General features: G+C 43.3%; 2 protein-coding genes across 2 annotated transcripts; both read left to right on the top strand.

Moving 5' to 3' along the window:
• The first annotated feature begins 323 nt into the window (after positions 1–323).
• LOC136425290 (uncharacterized) lies at positions 324–17062 on the top strand. Its single transcript, XM_066414130.1, has 8 exons — positions 324–1296; positions 2708–2733; positions 3446–3493; positions 4033–4150; positions 4346–4485; positions 4733–4955; positions 15497–15622; positions 16375–17062. The coding sequence occupies exons 1-8, from the start codon at positions 1212–1214 to the stop codon at positions 16515–16517; spliced, it is 909 nt and encodes a 302-aa protein (XP_066270227.1). The 5' UTR covers positions 324–1211; the 3' UTR covers positions 16518–17062.
• LOC136425291 (uncharacterized) lies at positions 6195–10154 on the top strand. The gene is made up of 2 exons (XM_066414131.1): positions 6195–6244; positions 7629–10154. Exon 2 carries the CDS (start codon positions 8694–8696, stop codon positions 9600–9602), a length of 909 nt encoding a protein of 302 aa, XP_066270228.1. The 5' UTR covers positions 6195–6244; positions 7629–8693; the 3' UTR covers positions 9603–10154.
• Positions 17063–19548: the final 2486 nt, after the last annotated feature.

The following is a 19548-nucleotide window of genomic DNA, read 5'->3' as shown; positions in this document are numbered from 1 at the left end:
AGCTCAACTTCACAGTGGTTTGACATCTTTGACATCATGTTTTCCTTCGGAAACTGTACACAGTAAAGATCTCTCTGTGCACAATGTTTCGAGACGCTTGAGTCACTTCGTTCGACGCTGACATAACTCTGGCCAATGATGGATTGTAGATAAACTACAGAGGATCGAAGGTGACGCATGAAGAAAAAATCATGCTGATGTTTCGGCTATGATCCCGGCAAATACCCAACTAAATGTTCTACTAGTTTGTAGGCGAACGATAAGTACCATAAAGCCCAGGTTACACATAGCCGAACATGGACTTCCGAACTTTCCCCAACCATGGTTGGGAGTGGTTCGGGAGCTTGGTCGAGTGTGGTAGACTGGGGCCGCGCGGTTGGTCGGTGTTCAGCTGCACTTGCGCCGATTCGGCTGTGGACGGAAGGTTTGGAATAAGTTGGCTGGTGGTTGGGGGGAAGTCAGCAGTGGCCAGGGTGCGCTTGGGGATTAAATTTGCATAAGACTGGTCAGACTGCTCCCGAACGCTGGTTGGCTAGTGGTCGGGAGCCATGTTCGGCTATGTGTAACCGTGGCTTGACATAGCCCCGTCACGAGTAACTAATGAACTAGCCCCTGAAGGAAAGGTCACGGGCCGGGGCCATGTTTACCACACAAGAGGAAGCAAGTCTCCACACCAGACATTTTTCTAGACAAAACTTCCTCATATTCCAGATTGTTTCTTTGAGAATGATTTGGTGGTGGTAGTGTTACGGGGTGGACACGGTGCCAGGCTGTGCTTCATCTACAATTAGCACAGTAACGTCACGGGGATTTCCATAGAAAGGGGAACTCACTGTGGAGAATAATAAGACGGTTTAATGTTTCATGACACTACATATGGACCCAAACTCATACAAGTGGGTTTTGAATAGGCTGTTTAAATGGTGCGAGTTTGGTAAGTTAATGAGCAGACGTTACGGCGTGGGTCACTGCATCATCTGCCGCTTCATTAGAGACTACATCGATAATGACGCCGCTCATATCAACTTGTGGCACGTCTGTACTTGTAAAATGGGAACACCCAGTTCCCCTCCCACTTACGAAAAACACACTGGGTTTCCCCCGCCTATTGTTCACCTCACCAACTTCGTTTCCTCATTCTCGCCTAACCCCTGTCGGAACACTAGCGGAGTTAGAAATTCGTCAGTTTCTCTATTCTATAATATATTAGGATGACCCAGCGAGTAATAAGGGACAGGACACCTCTGTGTCTAATTTTGATGTTCCTTGTGGTCGGGCTGTCTGCAGAGGGGACAGGTAAGTGTTTCCCCGGTTTCCTCTTCAAGTCTAACAACGTTGTCTGAGTAAGCCTTACGTTAACTTGATATGATGAAAACAGAGATATTTACCTTCGCCAGAAGGTTATGCTATAGACATAGTTTGTGCATGTCTAAAGCTAGTCGATCTGTTGATCACGGTAACTCAAGAACGACTGGATTTGTATTTGGTGTGTTAGTACGTTGTACCAAAAACTAGAAATGATCCCTGGCGGCTTTCCTAGGTACTGCAGCAGAACTTCCGGTTGTTCTTGAACAAGCTACGGTAGATAGATTTCGTGCAAGGAAGAAGTGAAGTAGATTTCAACCCCTTGCAACTTTTTGAAGCTACAGTGGCCGATAATGTTAGAAACTTTGGATGTGAATAAAGGGTTGACCAATTGCTTTGTCTTTTGGTATGTGAATAGCTTAAGTAACGATTGACATAAATAGATATATATGATTATGCAAGTCAGGAACCAATTTGCATAACATATGAGGAAATTTCATAAAGCTGCTGCTTTCCATGATATGACTTTCAAACATGTATTATTCTTTGAAAAGGAGAGGAAATCAATTGATATGAATCATGCAAATGAAGACCTCATTTGCACAATTGATAATGAAATACTATGGTAGCATCGGGGTGTCCCTGTGGTGTAGTGGTCGGCGCCTTCTGCCTCTCACCACATCTGGTTCAAATTACTTGGACCAGAAGGACTGGGGTTCAAGCCCCAGGTAGGACATCTCTGGACAAGAGGCGCATTGGGTCATACCAAAGACTTTATAAAAATGGTAATACTTCTGAAACAGTATGGAAGTTAAACACACTTCACTGCCAGTGGACTAGCCCCCTGCTACAGTGATTGCACCACAAGTGTGGCCCAGGGCTATGAAACGGAGATGGGCACCGCCCTATACATCAATAATGGTGTGGGAGGATTTTAACTTTTAACTAATGGTAGCATCATGGTCACTGACAGGAAATTGATACTTGATACTTGAAAGTAAATACAGAAGGTCTATACATACATTAGCTATAAAACAAGCAAATCACAGTCTAATTTTCACAGTGAATAAGAAAATGACACAGTAGCCTTTTTGCTTAGATCTTGAAGACTTTCATATGCTGGACAACTTGTGTTATCTGGAATGGGAAGATGATGATTAGCTGACATAGTATGCACATGATGATCTTATTTGCGCAGTTAAATGGGAAACCATTTGAAATAAATGTTAAATCGTCAGGCGAGAAAAGCTAGTGGAACTCTAGTTAGCCATGTTCTGAAAAGCATCCTGTGCCTTTTACTTTTAGTTACTATTAGCACACATAACGTTGAATGAACGCGGTGTTTACTCTTTATTGTTTTTAACCCCAGATTAACACTTCTGTTTTGTCATTTCATTTGCAGGTGTGGGAGGAAGCATGACGAAGAAGGTATTTTGAGCAGATTCTTTTTTTTTTATATGTTAAAACTGAAATAACTTCCGCGTTTTGTAGTCGAGTTTTTTTTTTCTTCAGAAATACCAATCGGGAAAGAGAAGGGTGACTTCGATAGGAAAGGGAACATTTTGATATCGCGGCCTCCCGTTCCCGTCTGAATCGGAATATTTTAATGCTACCATAGAACTGAACAAAATGGTACTCCGCTTGTTTCAAATCCGACACTTGAAGCTTGTGCTATATCTAAGCAGGCCTCCCTTCAATTTGATCAAATTTCATCACAGACTAGCAAAGAAGAAATTGTCAATTTATAACCCAGTAACTAGATACACACACACACACACACACCGAGCAGACCTATGATGGGATGGTACGAATCCTCCTGTTATCTACACGAAAGCATGGGTTCCCAGGGGGTAACCGCTATGGAGATTTTATGAGAATTGAGAATGATAACGTTATATGATCTATGATCAGTTTCCGGGGGTTATCAGAATATCATCGCTGTACAATTCAATTGCTGTGTAGTCCAAACTCAATGTCAAGTTGCTGATACAATTGATGTTCTGGAGTGATAGACAATAGTATCTGAAGAAACACAACATCTGGTTCTGGAGTTGAGCTCCCCTTTAGCTTTAGGATATTAGAGGTGATGTTTTTCAATACTGCATTTTCGCAGTCGAAACTCCCATTTTCTCTATTGTAGTTTGATTCGAGATGTACCATGCCGAACAACAGGACAGAGGATGAAAACGTAAGTCTGACTCTGGTAATCAAATTAAAAGTTTACGGCTAACATTTGTGCAGTCGCGAACAGAAGCCATGATATCGTGACGTCACGAATACCAGGCGTTGCAATTTGGGTAAAAATGGTACATATCAAGACACAATTCTAAACACAATTCTACGCAAATGGGATTGAGAATTGTATGTTGTAACTGTTCACCTTTCAAAAGAATCTGATATATTTTGTTTGTAGACACATTCAATCATATTCTGTCAGTAGGTAATCCTTAAAGTGTGCAGATAGGAAAATGCTTTGAGAATATTTAGATGTGCAGTGTAAAGGGTAGCTATATACCATATGAATTTCATTTCTCATGATATCATCATTTTAAGATCATTGTATTTACTTTAAAATTTGTATCAATATTTGTAGAATTCCTTACGAAAGTCACTGTTCTTAATTTTCTTGGGCCAATAAACTAATTTACTAAGTGTGAATAAGTTGATCTTTGTGACACGAGCTTGCGTCTTGATTATTTCATTTGACAACTAATTTGTTCTGTGCAGCAATGGCCGCTAGTCCTGGGTGTCAAGAGTCCCCTGCTGGAACCACAAGGGAAAAACTTCACGGGCAGGTCTGGCGACAAGACCTGGAAGTATTCCAAATTCATGTTTGACGATAAATGTGAGTGTCTTTCAATCATCTCTAGAATTTTTAGGTAATTTTACATCGTTTTTTTATGCAGGACCTTATTACGTTAACTTTCAGAAACGCGTGTTATTTTTATGCACACTTACTTTAACGCCTACATCAGTGCTGAATTAGTAGAGTAAATTTGTTCTTATTTCTTGTTCTGCTTGTTTGTTATTCTTTGCCCAGGTGGGGCAACTGTTTACATTATGGTGGAATCAGCCTACGTAACCGAGGAATGGCCCAAAGGTTTCACACCGAAGTTTTCCTGGGGCTGCACGTTGCGCAAGACCACGGGCACGACATTTCCTACTGTCGACGTCATTTTTGTAAGACGCATAAGATAGTCAATTGCAAGATCTTATTTTTTCGCACTTACGACCAATTCAATGACTTCATATGTCTTTTCCAAAAATCCATCAGTCTTCTTTGCTGTGTAGGAACGCAGATTGACTGTTTACAATGTTACACATCTACATGATTTTGTTTGTTTGTTTGTTTGTTTGTTTGTGTAAATACCTATTTCTCTGTTTGCTGTAACCTCAACCGCCATAATGCTCTTTGCTCTCGTCACAGAACAGTACCGTAGCGGACATGAGTACGTACCCCGGGCTGAAGGAGGAGTGGTACACGGAGGGTGAGGGGTCCGACCGCCGCATACTCGTCATTCTGAAGTTCCCGCATTTCGACACGAGCAACAGCGTGATTCTGGACTGGATCTGTCAGGCCAAAGTGGACGCTACAATTCCTGGGACCACAGTGGGCATTGGAGATGTTAACCTCATCCTGTATCCAATAGGTAGGTAACAGACATCCATCATGTTCAAGCAGGTTTATGGTGGGCTTTGTGCCTAAACACAGCCACTAGTAGTAGTACACAGATTGCACCCAAGACACGTACACAAAAAGAGTCAATTTGACAATTTGAGAGGGCGTCAGTGAGTTGATAGTGAAAGTGAGTTAAGAAAAAAGTGACAGTGAGATCAAGTGAGCGAGAGAATGAATGAATCAAAGAGTGAATGAATGAATGAATGAATGAATGAATGAATGAATGAATGAATGAATGAATGAATGAATGAATGAATGATGACAGTACCTAGAACAGAACTGGGTCACAACGGAATTCCCAAACAAAGACCAGTGGAAGACCATAGTAAAGACAGCGATAGCAGAAACAGAAGAAGGGAGATGGAGAGAGAGGGTAAACGACCACACAACATGCAGGTCCTCGCCGCCAGTAATTATGATGAGCAGATTCTGAACCATACAAGAGAGGCGTTGATCACAATTGCCAGACAAGAGAGGTTGTCCACAGGGACAGGCCAGGAAGAGGACCTTTAGAGCCAACACCGAGCCAGTCGCTAACAGGTTAGCTTTATTCCAGTTCATAGAGGGTGGAAGAAACCTGGCGGAAGTAAAGAAAATATTCCCTCATGGAACACAGCACAGTACATGGAGGAGCCCAGCAATCACAAGAAGCAGAACTCTGAATCCAATACTAGAACTAGGAGAAAATGAAGAGGATAATGACGTCGTAGCCGAAATACTGGCAGAAAATGCAAGTCTGAGAGAGGTATTAAAAAGAAGGTGAAGGAATCGAAAGGGAAAATCGAGAGCTTGAACAACAAGCTAAGACGCCATGAGGAAGCGAGAGATGACGTAACAGAACACTGGGACAGACACCAGAAGAGTACCCAGGAGGAAATAGCCTTGAAGGATCACATCTTGTGATTACAGAAGAGATAGAGAGCATGAAATCGAAGCTGAAGAAGTCTGAAACCACACAGATGAGAATGCAGACAACAGTGGCAACCCACAACAACAAGATCAACTCAGTAGAAACAGAACTCCAGGCTCTACAAGGCTCCTCTAAGAAAGCTGACACAGACAAGGAGACAAAAATGGGCAAAATAACAACATATGTACAGAATCTGGCACACTCACTTGAAGAAAGATTGAGAGAGCAAGAGTACGCCCTGTCAAGGACACACCAAATGGTACAAGAAGTAAGGGTCAGGTGCGAACATCTCGAGACCACATGCGTTACAGGTGAAACAGCAGACAACATCTTGAGAAATGAAGGCAATAGTAACTAGAGTTCCACAAACACATTATCTTCGCCAAATAATCAAGGCTTATTATGGAAAGTGATTTATATTTACGTGCCTACCACCCCCTGCAAATTTGATCATGCACCATACCAGTTGGACGTTATGATTGGGCGAATGAGTCCAGTTAAGATAGGGTTAAAAATCATTTGGTGGTACAGGACTAGTATATGGGTACAGGACTAGTATATGTGTAGAGTGTGCTGATATATGTTATAACTGGTCATGATAAAATATGAGTATGTTGATATTATATGGGCCACAAAGGTTCGATATGGCAGTGTTGAAAGTTGAAAGTGATGATGAAATACTACAGTCAATACATATGAATAGAATAAATCTGGCACGTTTTTAGGTGTTTCTAGTCAGGCTTTCTATTTTGTCCCTATTTCGTTATGTCGCCAACCGTGTTGAACAAAAATGCTTAAACTGAACGCGTCAAAAACCAGCAGGACCCACACCTCTGCTTGGAGAATAGTTTGTTTATTTGACCTACATGTACGTTTATGCAAGGCTATCTGTTTACATGACCTGACACTGTCCCATCTCCCATTGGAAGGCAGTGGGTTAGCAAACTTTCCCTTACTAATTATGCAAATTAGCTCCTTATTTGCATAATTAGTCATTGATTATGTAAAGCACCATCCGAGCTCTCTACATACCAAACATCACGACGATCTGTCGACCCATTCTCAAGTTATTCATGTCCGAATGTCAAAACAAAAACACCCACTGCGGTTTTTAACAAGCCGCTAGGGGGCCAAAATTTACAGAACTTACTTTCTGTGGCATGAACTATCTACCACACAAAAATCATGACCATAGCACTTTCAGAAAATATGCCCCTAAATTTTGAAGCTCTGCTGCAGTACCTTTGGTACCCGCTAGAAAGCCCATTATCGAACTTGACCTTCCTTTCGGTAAATCCTACCCATCCACTAAATATCATAAGGATCCATCAACAGCCTCTTGAGTTATGTTGTCCACAAGAAAATTCATATCCACACAAAGCCCGCTGCAGTACCGACGGAAAGTGCCAGGAGAACCGTTTTTGAACTTGACCTCCGTTTTCACAACATCTACACACCTGCAAAAAATCATGAAGATCCATCAACGTTTCCGTCACTTTTTTTGCCTACATACAAACACAAAAAAATGCTAAGTCCGCTGCAATACTATTGAAAAACGCAAGGTAAACCATTTTCGAACTTGACCTTCCTTTACACAACCACTACACACCTACCAAAAATCATAAAGATTCATTGAAGTTTTCTTGAGTTATGCTCCTGACATATATTCAGACCCACCCAACAGATTTTTCAACCGAAAACATAATCCTCTCCGAGTACAAGTACTCGGCGAAGATAATGATAACCAAACCGGTGGAGAGAACAAGAGACTTGGTACAGGGGTTGGACTTGTGAAGCACACTGAGGAGCCCCCGACCAAAACACAGGGAGATGCAATAACCTCATACCCGCAAGCTGCACGCTAAGAACAACAAGGTCCAGACAGCCCAGCAGAGAGGCAGGAAAACCAACAAGGCAAAGAAAAACAGAATGAGACAAGGCAGTCTAGAGAGAGAAATGTGACTGGAAGTGAGAGTGGGGAAAGGAGTAACAGAAGTAACGACCACGCTGTTGAAGCCAATGTTATCACCTTAGACCCAAGCCCAAGAGGAAAAACTGACTCAGGGGGCATAAGAGGAAGAGACAGAACAACAGATATGAAGGCTACATGCAGAGCCCCTGACTCGCCAAGCGGTACAGATGAGGGGAGTAAGACATGGCCACTGGCAGCCGAAAAGGGCCCTGGACAGACGAGTAATAAAGTGACTCCAAGTGTGAGTACAGGGGGCAGAAGCAAAGCAGAGAGCCCAAAACCACAGAGAGACCCATCGAGATTGAGAAGTAATCCACGAGGAACAACAATTGAATGCACACAGAACAAGACATACAAGGAAGCAGTGACACATGTGCAACAAGAGAACTCCCCTAGAACCCAACAATGCAACACCGAACACAGAAGGTTACAAACAGGGAGGAACAACATAAACTGTACAGACAGCCACACTGACTTCTCAGATTTTGTGGGTATTGGGAGAAACCGAGTGCGGAGAAAGAGGGTCTTCCTGGGCTACATGAAGCAGAGAGAAGCAGAGAGCCTCCAGAGCATGATACATAAGTGCTGTATGCCCAGAGTAAGGGAGTCCAATTATCATTAGTGAGAGTCATGGACAGCAGACAAAAAGACATAGCGTTTGCAAGAATCAATGTTCTACTGCACCAGGCACATATGGTGGTGAAGGAAGACTTCTGGCCCAGGGGGGTCAAGTGCCGTGAATGGATGTCAGAGAAGAGGTACAAAGGCAAGGGTGACAACACTGAGGGTGGCGGTGAGAGAAACCATGCAGCAACAACAACTCAACCATGAATACCAGTACAACACATGAGAACCTGACTATTGGGTGCTACAACACCAGGGGGTTAGTGTCAGCACTGCCATTTATAAGGCTACACCTTGCTGAAGTGGATATCCTGGCCATTGCAGAACACTGGCTGTATGAAGATGCACTAACTGCACTTGATCATGCACTAGACACACACAGAGGATGGGGAAGGGCCGACAGAAGACTAAAAGACAAGGAAAATAGAGCATGGAGAAGAGGCCAGTGGGGTGTAGCCCTGGTATGGAAAACATCAATCGACTATGCTGTGCACAAGCTAGAAGACGGCAACGACAGACTGATGGGTATAAGAATTAGACTCAGAAATGGACAGAAGTCATTTGTATTTGCTGTATACCTGCCGCATGCAAACTCACCCATGGAGGAATATAGAGACCAACTAGATGTCATGGTAGAAGTCTACGGGAAGTATGAGAATGAAGGAAGCGTTCTCTTTGTTGGTGACTTCAATGCGGAGTTAGGGCAGGAAGGAGGTCAGCGAGGCAGAGGGCAAACATCCAGATTTGGCAGTGAGCTACTGTCCACCATGGAAGAGCTGGGCTTGATTTCTCTGAACCTCAACATCATTTGTGAAGGGCCAATAGGAACATGTCTGACTTACAGCAGCAAGCAGTACTGCGAGACTACCATTGACGACATTCTCATGGCACCCTCACTGTTACCGGAAATAAAGTCATGCAAAGTTATAGACGAGCAAAGTGCAAATATCTCAGACCACAACCCAATAGTAGTATCTCTCCTTATCAAGCCGGTAGTGTGGGAAGAGGGAGAAATCCATCTCAGACCAGACTGGAAAAGGATGAGCGATCAGGAAACACAGAAGACCTACCAAATGCGGCTGAAGGAGAGACATGAGCAGAGCAGCAGATAACATAGAAAAAGAACTGGCCATGATAACCGCAGCCTTGAGAGACACAGCTCAAGAAGTGATCCCGGCCAGGAAACCAAAGAAGCATCAGAAACCATACTGGAGCCCAGAAGTCGCAGAGGCGCATCGGAACGAGGTAGAGGCATGGTTACAGTGGAAGAGAGGAGGAAGGCCAAAAGAAAGGGACAATGTGCTGCTCAGAGAGTATAAGAAGAACAAAAACAACTTTAGAGATGAACTCAGAAAAGCCAAACAAATCCAAGAAGAGAAAGATAATCAAGAACTGGCTGAGCTAGCAGTTAGTGACGAGAGAGCCTTCTGGACAAAAATAAGGCAGAGGAAAGGCAAGAGGGACAGACCTCAGGCGGTGAGAAAGGGTGGCCAACTTATCACAGATGCACAGGAAGTAAGAGAAGCATGGGCTAAACACTTCGAAGAACTTGGTAACGAGCAGGAAGAGGAGTGTGAACTCTTTGAAGAGGAGAACAAAACAGCTACAGAAGCAGAAGTGAGAAGAATGGTGAGAGAGAGTCTCAAGAACACTGAGGGCTTACTTGAAGAACCCTTCACTATGGCAGAGGTAGCAGCAGTGTGTAAGAAGCTGAAGAACGGCAAGAGTGGTGGCTTAGACGGACTAACATATGAACATATGATGATGATGATGATGAATGGTTTATTAAGAAAACTTACACAAACTGACAGTGGCAGTCAAATTCATGACCGAATTGTGGTCAGATTTACAAAAGTATCACCATTAGCCGACTAAGTAAAATCTGGTGACATATCTAAAATCAACAAACGTTAGATAAAGCAGTACATTTAAAAACCGGAATGCAAGACGACAACAAGGGCCCAACAGTGCGACATTCAGACAGAGCGTATGTGTGCCTTGCGGTAGTACATGTACATGTACATGTGAAATATTTCTGGCTCTTTTTACAACGATAATACACACACACATATTATAAACATATACATATAATGTCATACAATGTCCATCACGTCTTACAGTTCATTCAATATCTTAATCATCGCTGGGATGGCACTGGTTATGTATCGTTTAGTCCCAGTGGGCTGTTGGTAGTGAGCAGAGTTTCTGAGTTGCCTGCCATGCTGCTGACCACGGGTAAGGGGTAGCCACTTGGAGAAGCGAGCCGACCTTTCTGCTATCACAGCAAAGTCAATACAAAGTTGTTGTCTGCGAGATGACAGGCGTTGAAGATCCAGATGCTGGAGAGCTTCGCTGTACGTCGTGAACTGACGTCCCATTATCATCCTGCAGGCTCTTCTCTGTACCCGCTCTAGGGAAGCCGACTGTCTCTGAGTTAGAGCTGAACCCCAGCATGGGACGGCGTACTCGAGTAAAGGTCTTATGTAGCCACAGTATATGGTGATCAGGTCTGCAACCGGTGCTCCTGAACGGCGCAACCTGCTTATGATGACCAGCCTTTTACTACTCTTGGACACCATGGTTTCCACTTGGTCATCCCATTTCAAATCAGAGCGAATGTGGAGCCCTAGCAACCTAGCCTTTGTAGTAATGTCAAGCGTTTGTCCAGCAAGAGTCAGCACAGGTGGTTGTAGGGGGGTACGCACGAAGGAGAAATGCATGGCCTTGCATTTCTTAGGGTTTAATAACATGCGGTTGTCGGCAGCCCAGTTATCAAGGTTGTTCAGGTCAGATTGAAGCGATGTCAGGATTGAGATTTTTCTGACCTCTCCCAGATTGTAGTCGTCCACATACTTCCAGTATGAGTTCACAGTGACTGGTCTAGCATCATTTATCATGGCCAGAAATACGAGTGGTCCCATCAGGGTGCCCTGGGCTACTCCGCAGGTCAAATTTTCCCATTGCGATAATGCTCCCTGGTAACGAACGCGTTGTCTGCGGTTTGATACAAAGTTACATACCCAGGGGATGAGTGATGACCTTGCTCCGAGGCGAATGAGCTTGTTGATGGCCGTTGTATGACAGACGCGATCAAACGCCTTAGAAAAGTCCGTCAGAATCAGGGTCCCCACTGTGGATTTGTTTTCAGCTCCAGTGTAAAAGAAGTTGAGTAAGTCAACGAGGCAGTGAGTTGTAGAACATGCCTTCATATTCCCAAATTGTTTCGGGTCAACATGGGGCAAGATATCAGACATTATCCAAGCTGAAACGAAGCTTTCGCAGATCTTCGCGAATTGTGCTGTCAGTGACACAGGGCGAACCCTGTCGAGGTCGGCCGGGAGTTCTTTGGGAACCGGAACGACAATGGCTTCTTTCCATTGATCTGGTACTTTCCCATCTCTGACAGAAGAGTTCACAATGTCCGTCATTGGGGTCGCTAGCTCAAAAGCGAATTCCTGTATGAGTTTTGGTGGTATTTTGTCAGGTCCTGGGGCTTTGGACACCTTTATACGCCTTAGTCGGTGGTACATGTCCCATATGCTTACTTGGGGAGGTGGAGTAGCAGGTAAGTAAGATGGTAATATACTACAATCAAGTGGGCTAAGTGCCTGGCAGATGGCTGACAGGTGTTTGTTAAGAGCGTCCGCTATACCTGCCCTGTTGTTCGGTTCTAAGCCCGGTACGTTGATCGTCGTGGAGGGAGCAGACCAATTTACCACGCGGCGGATGGACTTGTGCCATTCCGATGGGTGAGTTTTCTTCATATGCTCGATGTGGTTCTTGTAGTGTGACTTCTTTTCTCGAAGGATGTCCCTGGCGATCTTGTTCCGAAGAAATCTGTACAGAGTCCATTGGCCGAGACTGTGTGCTCGCTGCCTCTTGAGGATCAAGTTTTTTAATGCAGCAGTAAACCATGGCTTGTCTTTGTGGTGCAGTTTGGCTTTCTTCTGGGGAAAGAATCTGTCCATTGCTTCGTGGAGGATGCGGTAGAAGACTTCTGTCTTACTATCTACGGAGGCTTCCTCAAGTACTTCTTGCCAAGTGTGTGTCGTGATCCATCGACCGAATGCACGGAGACTAGAGTCCGGCATGGGACGTACAAGCACGTCCCTGGTTTTATTCGGCGTCTTCGGGCGGACCCTTGGTTGCCACCAAACTGCATTATGATCGCTATTTCCGATGGGATTAGTCACAACTGGAGCATTGTAACAGGACTTCAGGTTCATATAAAGTATGGAGGGGAGCCTCTGTGGATGAAGCTGACAAACCTCTTCAATAGTGTGAAGGATGAGGAGTTCGTCCCCGAAGCGTTTAAAAAAGGTGTGAAAATCCCTCTCTTAAAACAGGGAAAAACAGACAAGACGGACTTTGATGCCCACAGAGGGGTTACCCTGCTGCCCTGCATATCCAAGGTGTGGGAAAAAATCCTGTACGAGAGGTGGAGGCCATGGCTAAAAGCAAGAGGTGTGCCACATGAGTTGCAGAGTGGCGGTCAAAAGGGTTGCAGTAACATAATTGTAGCCTTAACTGTCCAGGAAACCTTAAAGCACTACACAGAGAGAGGCAGCGAGGTCTGTGGGTGCTTTCTCGACACGAGAAAAACGTACGATACTGAGTGTGGATTGAAGGGATGCTGTACAAAATTTACAAAGAAGGAACAGATGGGAAAATGTGGAGGCTGCTCAGGGAAATGCACACTGGAAACAGATACAGAGTACTGTTGAATGGAGGGTTCTCAGTAGAATTCACAACCACAAGGGGCGTGAACCAAGGAGGCGTCCTGTCCTTGATGTGCTACCTACTAGCTACCAACGACGTGCATGAAGAGCTAAAGAAAATGAAGTGTGGAGTCTCAGTAGGAGGGATCAGCTGCAGCACTCCAGCCCTAGCCGATGATATCTGCCTCCTGGCCAGCTCAAGAAGCGGTCTGCAAACCATGATCAACAAGATGGAGAACTATGGAAGGAGATGGCGTTTCCAGTATGCTCCGGAGAAGAGCAAGTGTGTAGTTTTTGGGGAGAGAAAGAAGAAAAACTCAATAGAGCCAAAGACGGGATGGAGAATGGGAGCAAGTACTATCCCAGAAGTCTCCCAAGTAACACATGTAGGGGTGATACACGAAGCCGGCCTGCGATCAGCCAGTTCAACAGAAAAGGCTGTCAGAAGGGAAAGGGGAAGACAAGTGCAATATTAGACACTGGTTTGGAAGGTAGGAGGCTGAACCCTGTCACCACCAAAAAGCTCTACCACACGCTCGTATTACCCAGCATGCTGCATGGATGTGAGCTATGGTTCCCAACTTCCACAGAAATGCAGAAGCTAGAGAGGGTGCATAGGGCAAGTGCAAAGCGTATGCAGGGAATGAACTTCCAGACCGAGACAAATGCGAGCCTTGCAGCCCTCGGAATGATGCCGCTCAGAGCAACACTGGACAAACACAAGCTACTGCTGTTTGGGCGACTGGCAACACTACACCACACGTGCTTGGCAAAGAATATCTTCTTATACAGGTTATACTCACATGTGTTAACCTCAAGCAAACGGAAGACAGAAGGATTCCTGGGAGACTGCTTCGAGATTGCAGAGCGATATGGGCTCCAAGTGTACCTACCTAGAACAGTACTGGATCACAATGGAATTCCCAGGCAAAGACCAGTGGAAGACCATAGTACAGTCAGCGATAGCCGAAACAGAAGAGGGGAGATGGTAAATGACCACACAACATGTCCCAGATTCTACAAGATACATGAGACCAACAGGAGACCCCACAAACTATGGCACCTGGCAAAGAAGAAGCTTACACATAGAGAGAACCTGCAAATGAGTACAGCTCCAACAGAGCAAATACCCAGACCATGTCCCACATGCGGAACGACAACACAGGATGTAGTAGGACACTTTATCACACAGTGTTCAACCTTTAATTCGACAAGGGATGCATTAATGGATAACATCACAGACTATCTGGGAACAAACGTGGCTGCAAATATATATCAACAGCAAGATGAGAGGCTTGTTGAAGTGTTGCTGGGGGCTAGAGTAGAGGAAGAGGTGTCAGAGGAACAGTGGGAAGAGTTTATGACGACAGCAGCACAAACCATTAAACCATTAGCAATAATGGCACTGAAGCACACGAGATGGAAACGATAATAACAGCCTGCAACACACGCGCAAAGAACAAAGAACTTACAGACATTGATAGAGTAAAACACAGGAACTGAGACGAAACGAGACTTAACCTATACCTGGAAATTAGAGTCACGAAAGGACACCAGAGAATGTATGTAAGGGTCACAATGTGGAAACTGTGAAAGGAAATAGGGCTGATGACCATGTGGTTATTTGTGATGACAACTTAAAAGCCGTTGAAAATTATACCCGATAAGGGGAGGAGAGACAAGTGAATTGAGCACTACAAAAGAACAACAAGTAACACAAGCTTTGACATACCAATGTGATGGATGTCGTTGTGACAGACGTCATGTACCGTGAGAGATGTAAATATGTTTTGTCTTTTATAGATATATCAACAATTTTATATTTAACTGAAGTGTGATGAAGCTATGCGGATAGGGCTGATGATCATGTGATTATTTGTGATGACAACTCATAAGCCGTTGAAAAATTATACCCAATAAGGGGAGGAGTGTCAGAAGTGAATCGAGCACTACAGAAGAACAACAAGTAACACAAGCTTTGACATACCAATGTGATGGATGTCATATACCGCGAGATTTGTAAATATGTTTTATCCTTTGAAGATGTATCAATACTGTTATATTGTAAGTAAAGTGAAATGAAACCATCATCTCCTACGGGAAGAATAAAGAAGAAGAAGAAGAAGAATGAATGAGAAAGTGAGCTAGAGTGAGTCAGAGTGTGAAAAGAAAGTGTGAGAAATATTCTCAAGGGCGAAAGGTATTATCTTCAGGTGATGTGTTTAATCTTCAGAACGTCCAAAGAGTGATCTAGCCTATTATCTTAGTTGTTTATCTGTTTGTTTCAGGATGTCCCAAAGGCAAATATGGCGGTGAGTGTGAGTTCAACTGTACTTGTCCTCAGAACGCCACCTGTCATACATTCAACGGTGCTTGTAAGTGCCCGGATGGGTGGGAGGGCGAGTTCTGCGATAGTAAGTAACATTTTGTTACATTCAATGCAAAATTTGTCATAAAGTGACTCACATTTTGTGTATTTTAGCAAGTACTATAATCATTTTTACCACTTAACTCTTGGATCTAGAATAATCTTAAATTCATAAGGTACCTATTTCCGCAACATTGCTTAGATATGGCAAACCTAAAGTTACCTTAAAAGTTTACATTCTAATTGATTTCTAAAATACTGTTAAGCGTAATCAGTCTTCAATCTCGACTTGTTTTTTTGTAGCCGGGGTGCCATCCTATTTCTACCGGGGCTCTTACATTTTTAGGGTAGCGAATGTTCCGGTAGAAATAGGATGGCACCCAGGCGCGCCGGCTAGTTTTTTTGTTCAAACCATACAACTCAGTCCAATGGCTCGACACCCTACTGAATAAACCAGTATACTACCATAATAATGTATCTATCGATTGCTCTTCGCTACACCATGAATATCTTAATTATCCGTTATATTTACATAGCTTTGCATCTTAACAAGTAATACTGGTCTTAGTTCACTTAGCATTCTATATCCTTCATGATATACGTACCGTAGAAGCAAGGACGATGTAAGTCTGAAATGACTGATGTCAATCTTGAAACAAAGATAGTAAAACGTTTTAGATATGATACACATGTTATGTTTATTGATGTTGAATCCATTAACACTGTATATCGCAATAAACTAGAAAGACAAATGCAGATCAGAAATTACTCCAATGTTCCCTACCATGACCCCTCCAGGTCGGCAGGCGTCCGGTGGCTCCAAAACGGCGGCTGTAGTCCTGAGTGTTCTGCTCGCCGTGACCGTTGTGGGCGGGCTGGCGTGGTGCTGGAAAAGAAAAAGTGATAGAGGGAAGTACCAGCAGATGTTTCAAGATCTTTAGAATGGCGCCAAACCCGCCATCTTTTTTTTAGCCTGCACAGTTCTAGATGTAAGAATAGATCTTCCAAGTTTCGCACAAATATGCAAGCTCTATAAGAATTCCTGCTGTACTAAACCGGTTCGGAAACAAATAACTTTAATATGCTTGTCTTATGTGTTGGAAACGCTCGGGGGAAGAGAGGAACCATGTAACCATGAAGACCCATCAGCAAGTAACCGTACCTAATGGTAGTTTTTCAGCACCTAAAGGTAGTTTTTCTGTAAAGATAGTTTTCTGTACCAAAAGATAGTTCTCTTTACGTAAAGATAGTTTTTTTCTAGGTACATAAAGATAGTTTTTCTGTAATTAAAGGTTTCTGTACCTACATGTCGTTTTTCTTGTCAATATGCTGATCTGGTCAAGCACCATTTAGACGCCTATAATTTGCCGTTTCTAATGTAATCAAGATGGCGTGTGTAAACCAATGTTAAATACAACACTTAGATGGTTTTCTTCCGGTCTATTTCTTTGTTAATGTTCCCGGTGAATAGAAATCGAGATGTCAACCTTTTGTGTCGATGTGGTCGTCACGATATCTTCTACTTACAGTACATTTTACCTTCTAAAAAAGTCTGCTTCTTGTACTTTCATGGACCAATCGTTGTGAGATTTAGTTACCATGGTGTTAGACGCTGTGATGACTGGTTTCCATAGTTTCTCCCCATCAGTCTATGGTTTAGAGGTGAGCGGTTATAATCCATGTGGGGAAGGGATTCATAGAGCCCTGGACAGTTAGAATTTGCGCTACACAGACTAAGATAAAACCCACATAAGATATAGACGTTCCTTGGATAGGGCGACGTCTCTCGTATATGACGATACATGGAGGTTACGTGTTTGAGGAGAGCCACACCTCGAGCACGTAAAAGAACCCACCACACTTATCGAAAAGAGAAGGAGTCCTTTCCGGTGCAGTAGATCAAATAAGTCTGTCCGCATATCTACTGTTCAGTTCAAACCTGTTGTGTTACGCCATAATGCGGCTTATCAGGTATGCAATACTGACAAACAAAGCATAACAAAACTAGAGTTCCACGAACACATTATCTTCGCCAAATAATCAAGGCTTATTATGGAGAGTGATTGATATTTACGTGCTTATCACCCCCTGCAAATTTGATCATGCACCATACCATTTGGAAGTTATGATGGGGCGAATGAGTCCAGTCTAGATGGGGTTAAAAATCATTTGGTGGTACAGGACTAGTATATGTGTAGAGTGTGCTGATACAAATGTATATGTTATACTGGTCATGACAAAATATGAGTATGTTGATATTATATGGGCCACAAAGGTTCGATATTGCAGTGTTGTAAGTTGAAAGTGATGATGAAATGGTACAGTCAATATACATGAATAGAATAAATCTTTATTCCATATCATACACATTTTGAAAGACATAGTACATGTACACGTGACTTTTCCGCACCTAGCAGTGGTGCAGTTTTGGTACAGTGTACTCTCCAAGCAGAGGAGTGGGTCTGGCTGGTTTTTGACGTGTTTTTAGGTGATTTTGTCAGGCTTTCTTTTTTGTCCCCTTTTCATTATGTCACCAATCGTGGTGAACAAAAATGCCTAAACTGAACGCGTTAAAAACCAGCAGGACCCACATCCCTGCTTGGAGGATAGTTTATCTATTTGACCTACATGTACGTTTATGCAAGGCCATCTGGTTACATGACCTGACAGTCCCATGTCCGATTATGAATTGCAGTGAACAGACTTTCCTTTCTAATTATGCAAATTAGCTCCTGGTTTGCATAATTAGTCATTGATTATGTAAAGTACCATCTGAGCTCTGTAAATACCAACTATCATGACGATCTGTCGACCCCTTCTCAAGTTATTCATGTCCGAAAACACCCACTGCAGTTCTTAACAAGCCGCTAGGGGGCCCAAGTTTACAGAACTTACTTTCTGTGGCATGAACTATCTACCACACAAAAATCATGACCATAGCACTTTCAGAACATTTACCTCCAAATTTCTAGAAGCTCTGTTGCAGTACCTTAGGTGCCCGCTAGAAGGCCCATTATCGAACTTGACCTTCCTTTCTATAAACCCTACCCATCCACTAGATATCATACAGATCCATCAACAGCTTCTTGAGTTATGCTGGCGACATACAAATACACATCCACACAAAGCCCGCTGCAGTACCGACGGAAAATACAAGGGGAACCATTTTTGAACTTGACCTCCGTTTTTACAACATCTACACACCTGCAAAAAATCATGAAGATCCATCAACGTTTCCGTCACTTTTTTTGCCTACATACAAACACAAAACGAATGCAAAGTCCGCTGCAGTACTGTTGAAGAACGCAAGGTGAACCATTTTCGAACTTGACCTTTCTTTGCACAACCACTACACACCTGCCGAAAATCATAAAGATTTATTGAAGCTTTCTTGAGTTATGCTCCTGACATACATTCAGACCCACCAAACAGATTTTTCAACCGAAAACATCATCTTCTCCGAGTACAAGTACTCGGCGAAGATAACAAGAAAGGCAATAAACGTATTGCCATGGCGACGATCGAGTGACTATATGTAATTGCTGATTAACATTTTAATCTATGTTTTGACACGTTGCAACTAAGGTGCCAGGCCGTGTAGCTAAAGGTTAAGATGTGTCTACTTATTGTTGGACAGCCAACAGACATTTGAATTTTGACTTTTCCACTAAGTTATTGATGAATTAGAATCCTTGATTCAAACAATCCTCCAGACAGGCTAATTGTCTGGAGCTCCATTCTGAGAAATGCTCGAGTTCTAGCAGAGCGACAGCATTAGTGGTTGGTCCCGAGTAGAAACACATCGGTGACTAATTTTTCTAAACAGATATATCATGAATTCAAATCCATATACTTTCCCCACAGTGCAATAGGCATGACTTTCCCTAAATCTCGAAAAAAAGACTTCTTTTCTTGTTCCAAAGAGGACACTACTGCGCGTGCGAGTAACATTCCACAAATACCAATCTGCAT

The sequence above is a fragment of the Branchiostoma lanceolatum genome, chromosome 19, assembly GCF_035083965.1.
Source record: "Branchiostoma lanceolatum isolate klBraLanc5 chromosome 19, klBraLanc5.hap2, whole genome shotgun sequence".
NCBI classification, from domain to species: Eukaryota; Metazoa; Chordata; class Leptocardii; order Amphioxiformes; family Branchiostomatidae; genus Branchiostoma; species Branchiostoma lanceolatum.
The sequence above is the reverse complement of the archived record's forward strand: the minus strand, read 5'-3'. Positions and strand labels throughout refer to the sequence as shown.

Excerpts from the sequence above, each read along its gene's own strand:
- LOC136425290 (XM_066414130.1), top strand. The coding sequence starts at position 1,212 with ATGACCCAGCGAGTAATAAGGGACAGGACACCTCTGTGTCTAATTTTG. Across the intron at positions 3,494-4,032 it reads ACAGGACAGAGGATGAAAAC|CAATGGCCGCTAGTCCTGGG; the intron begins GTAAGTCTGACT and ends TGTTCTGTGCAG. Across the intron at positions 4,486-4,732 it reads CTACTGTCGACGTCATTTTT|AACAGTACCGTAGCGGACAT; the intron begins GTAAGACGCATA and ends CTCTCGTCACAG.
- LOC136425291 (XM_066414131.1), top strand. The coding sequence starts at position 8,694 with ATGAATACCAGTACAACACATGAGAACCTGACTATTGGGTGCTACAAC.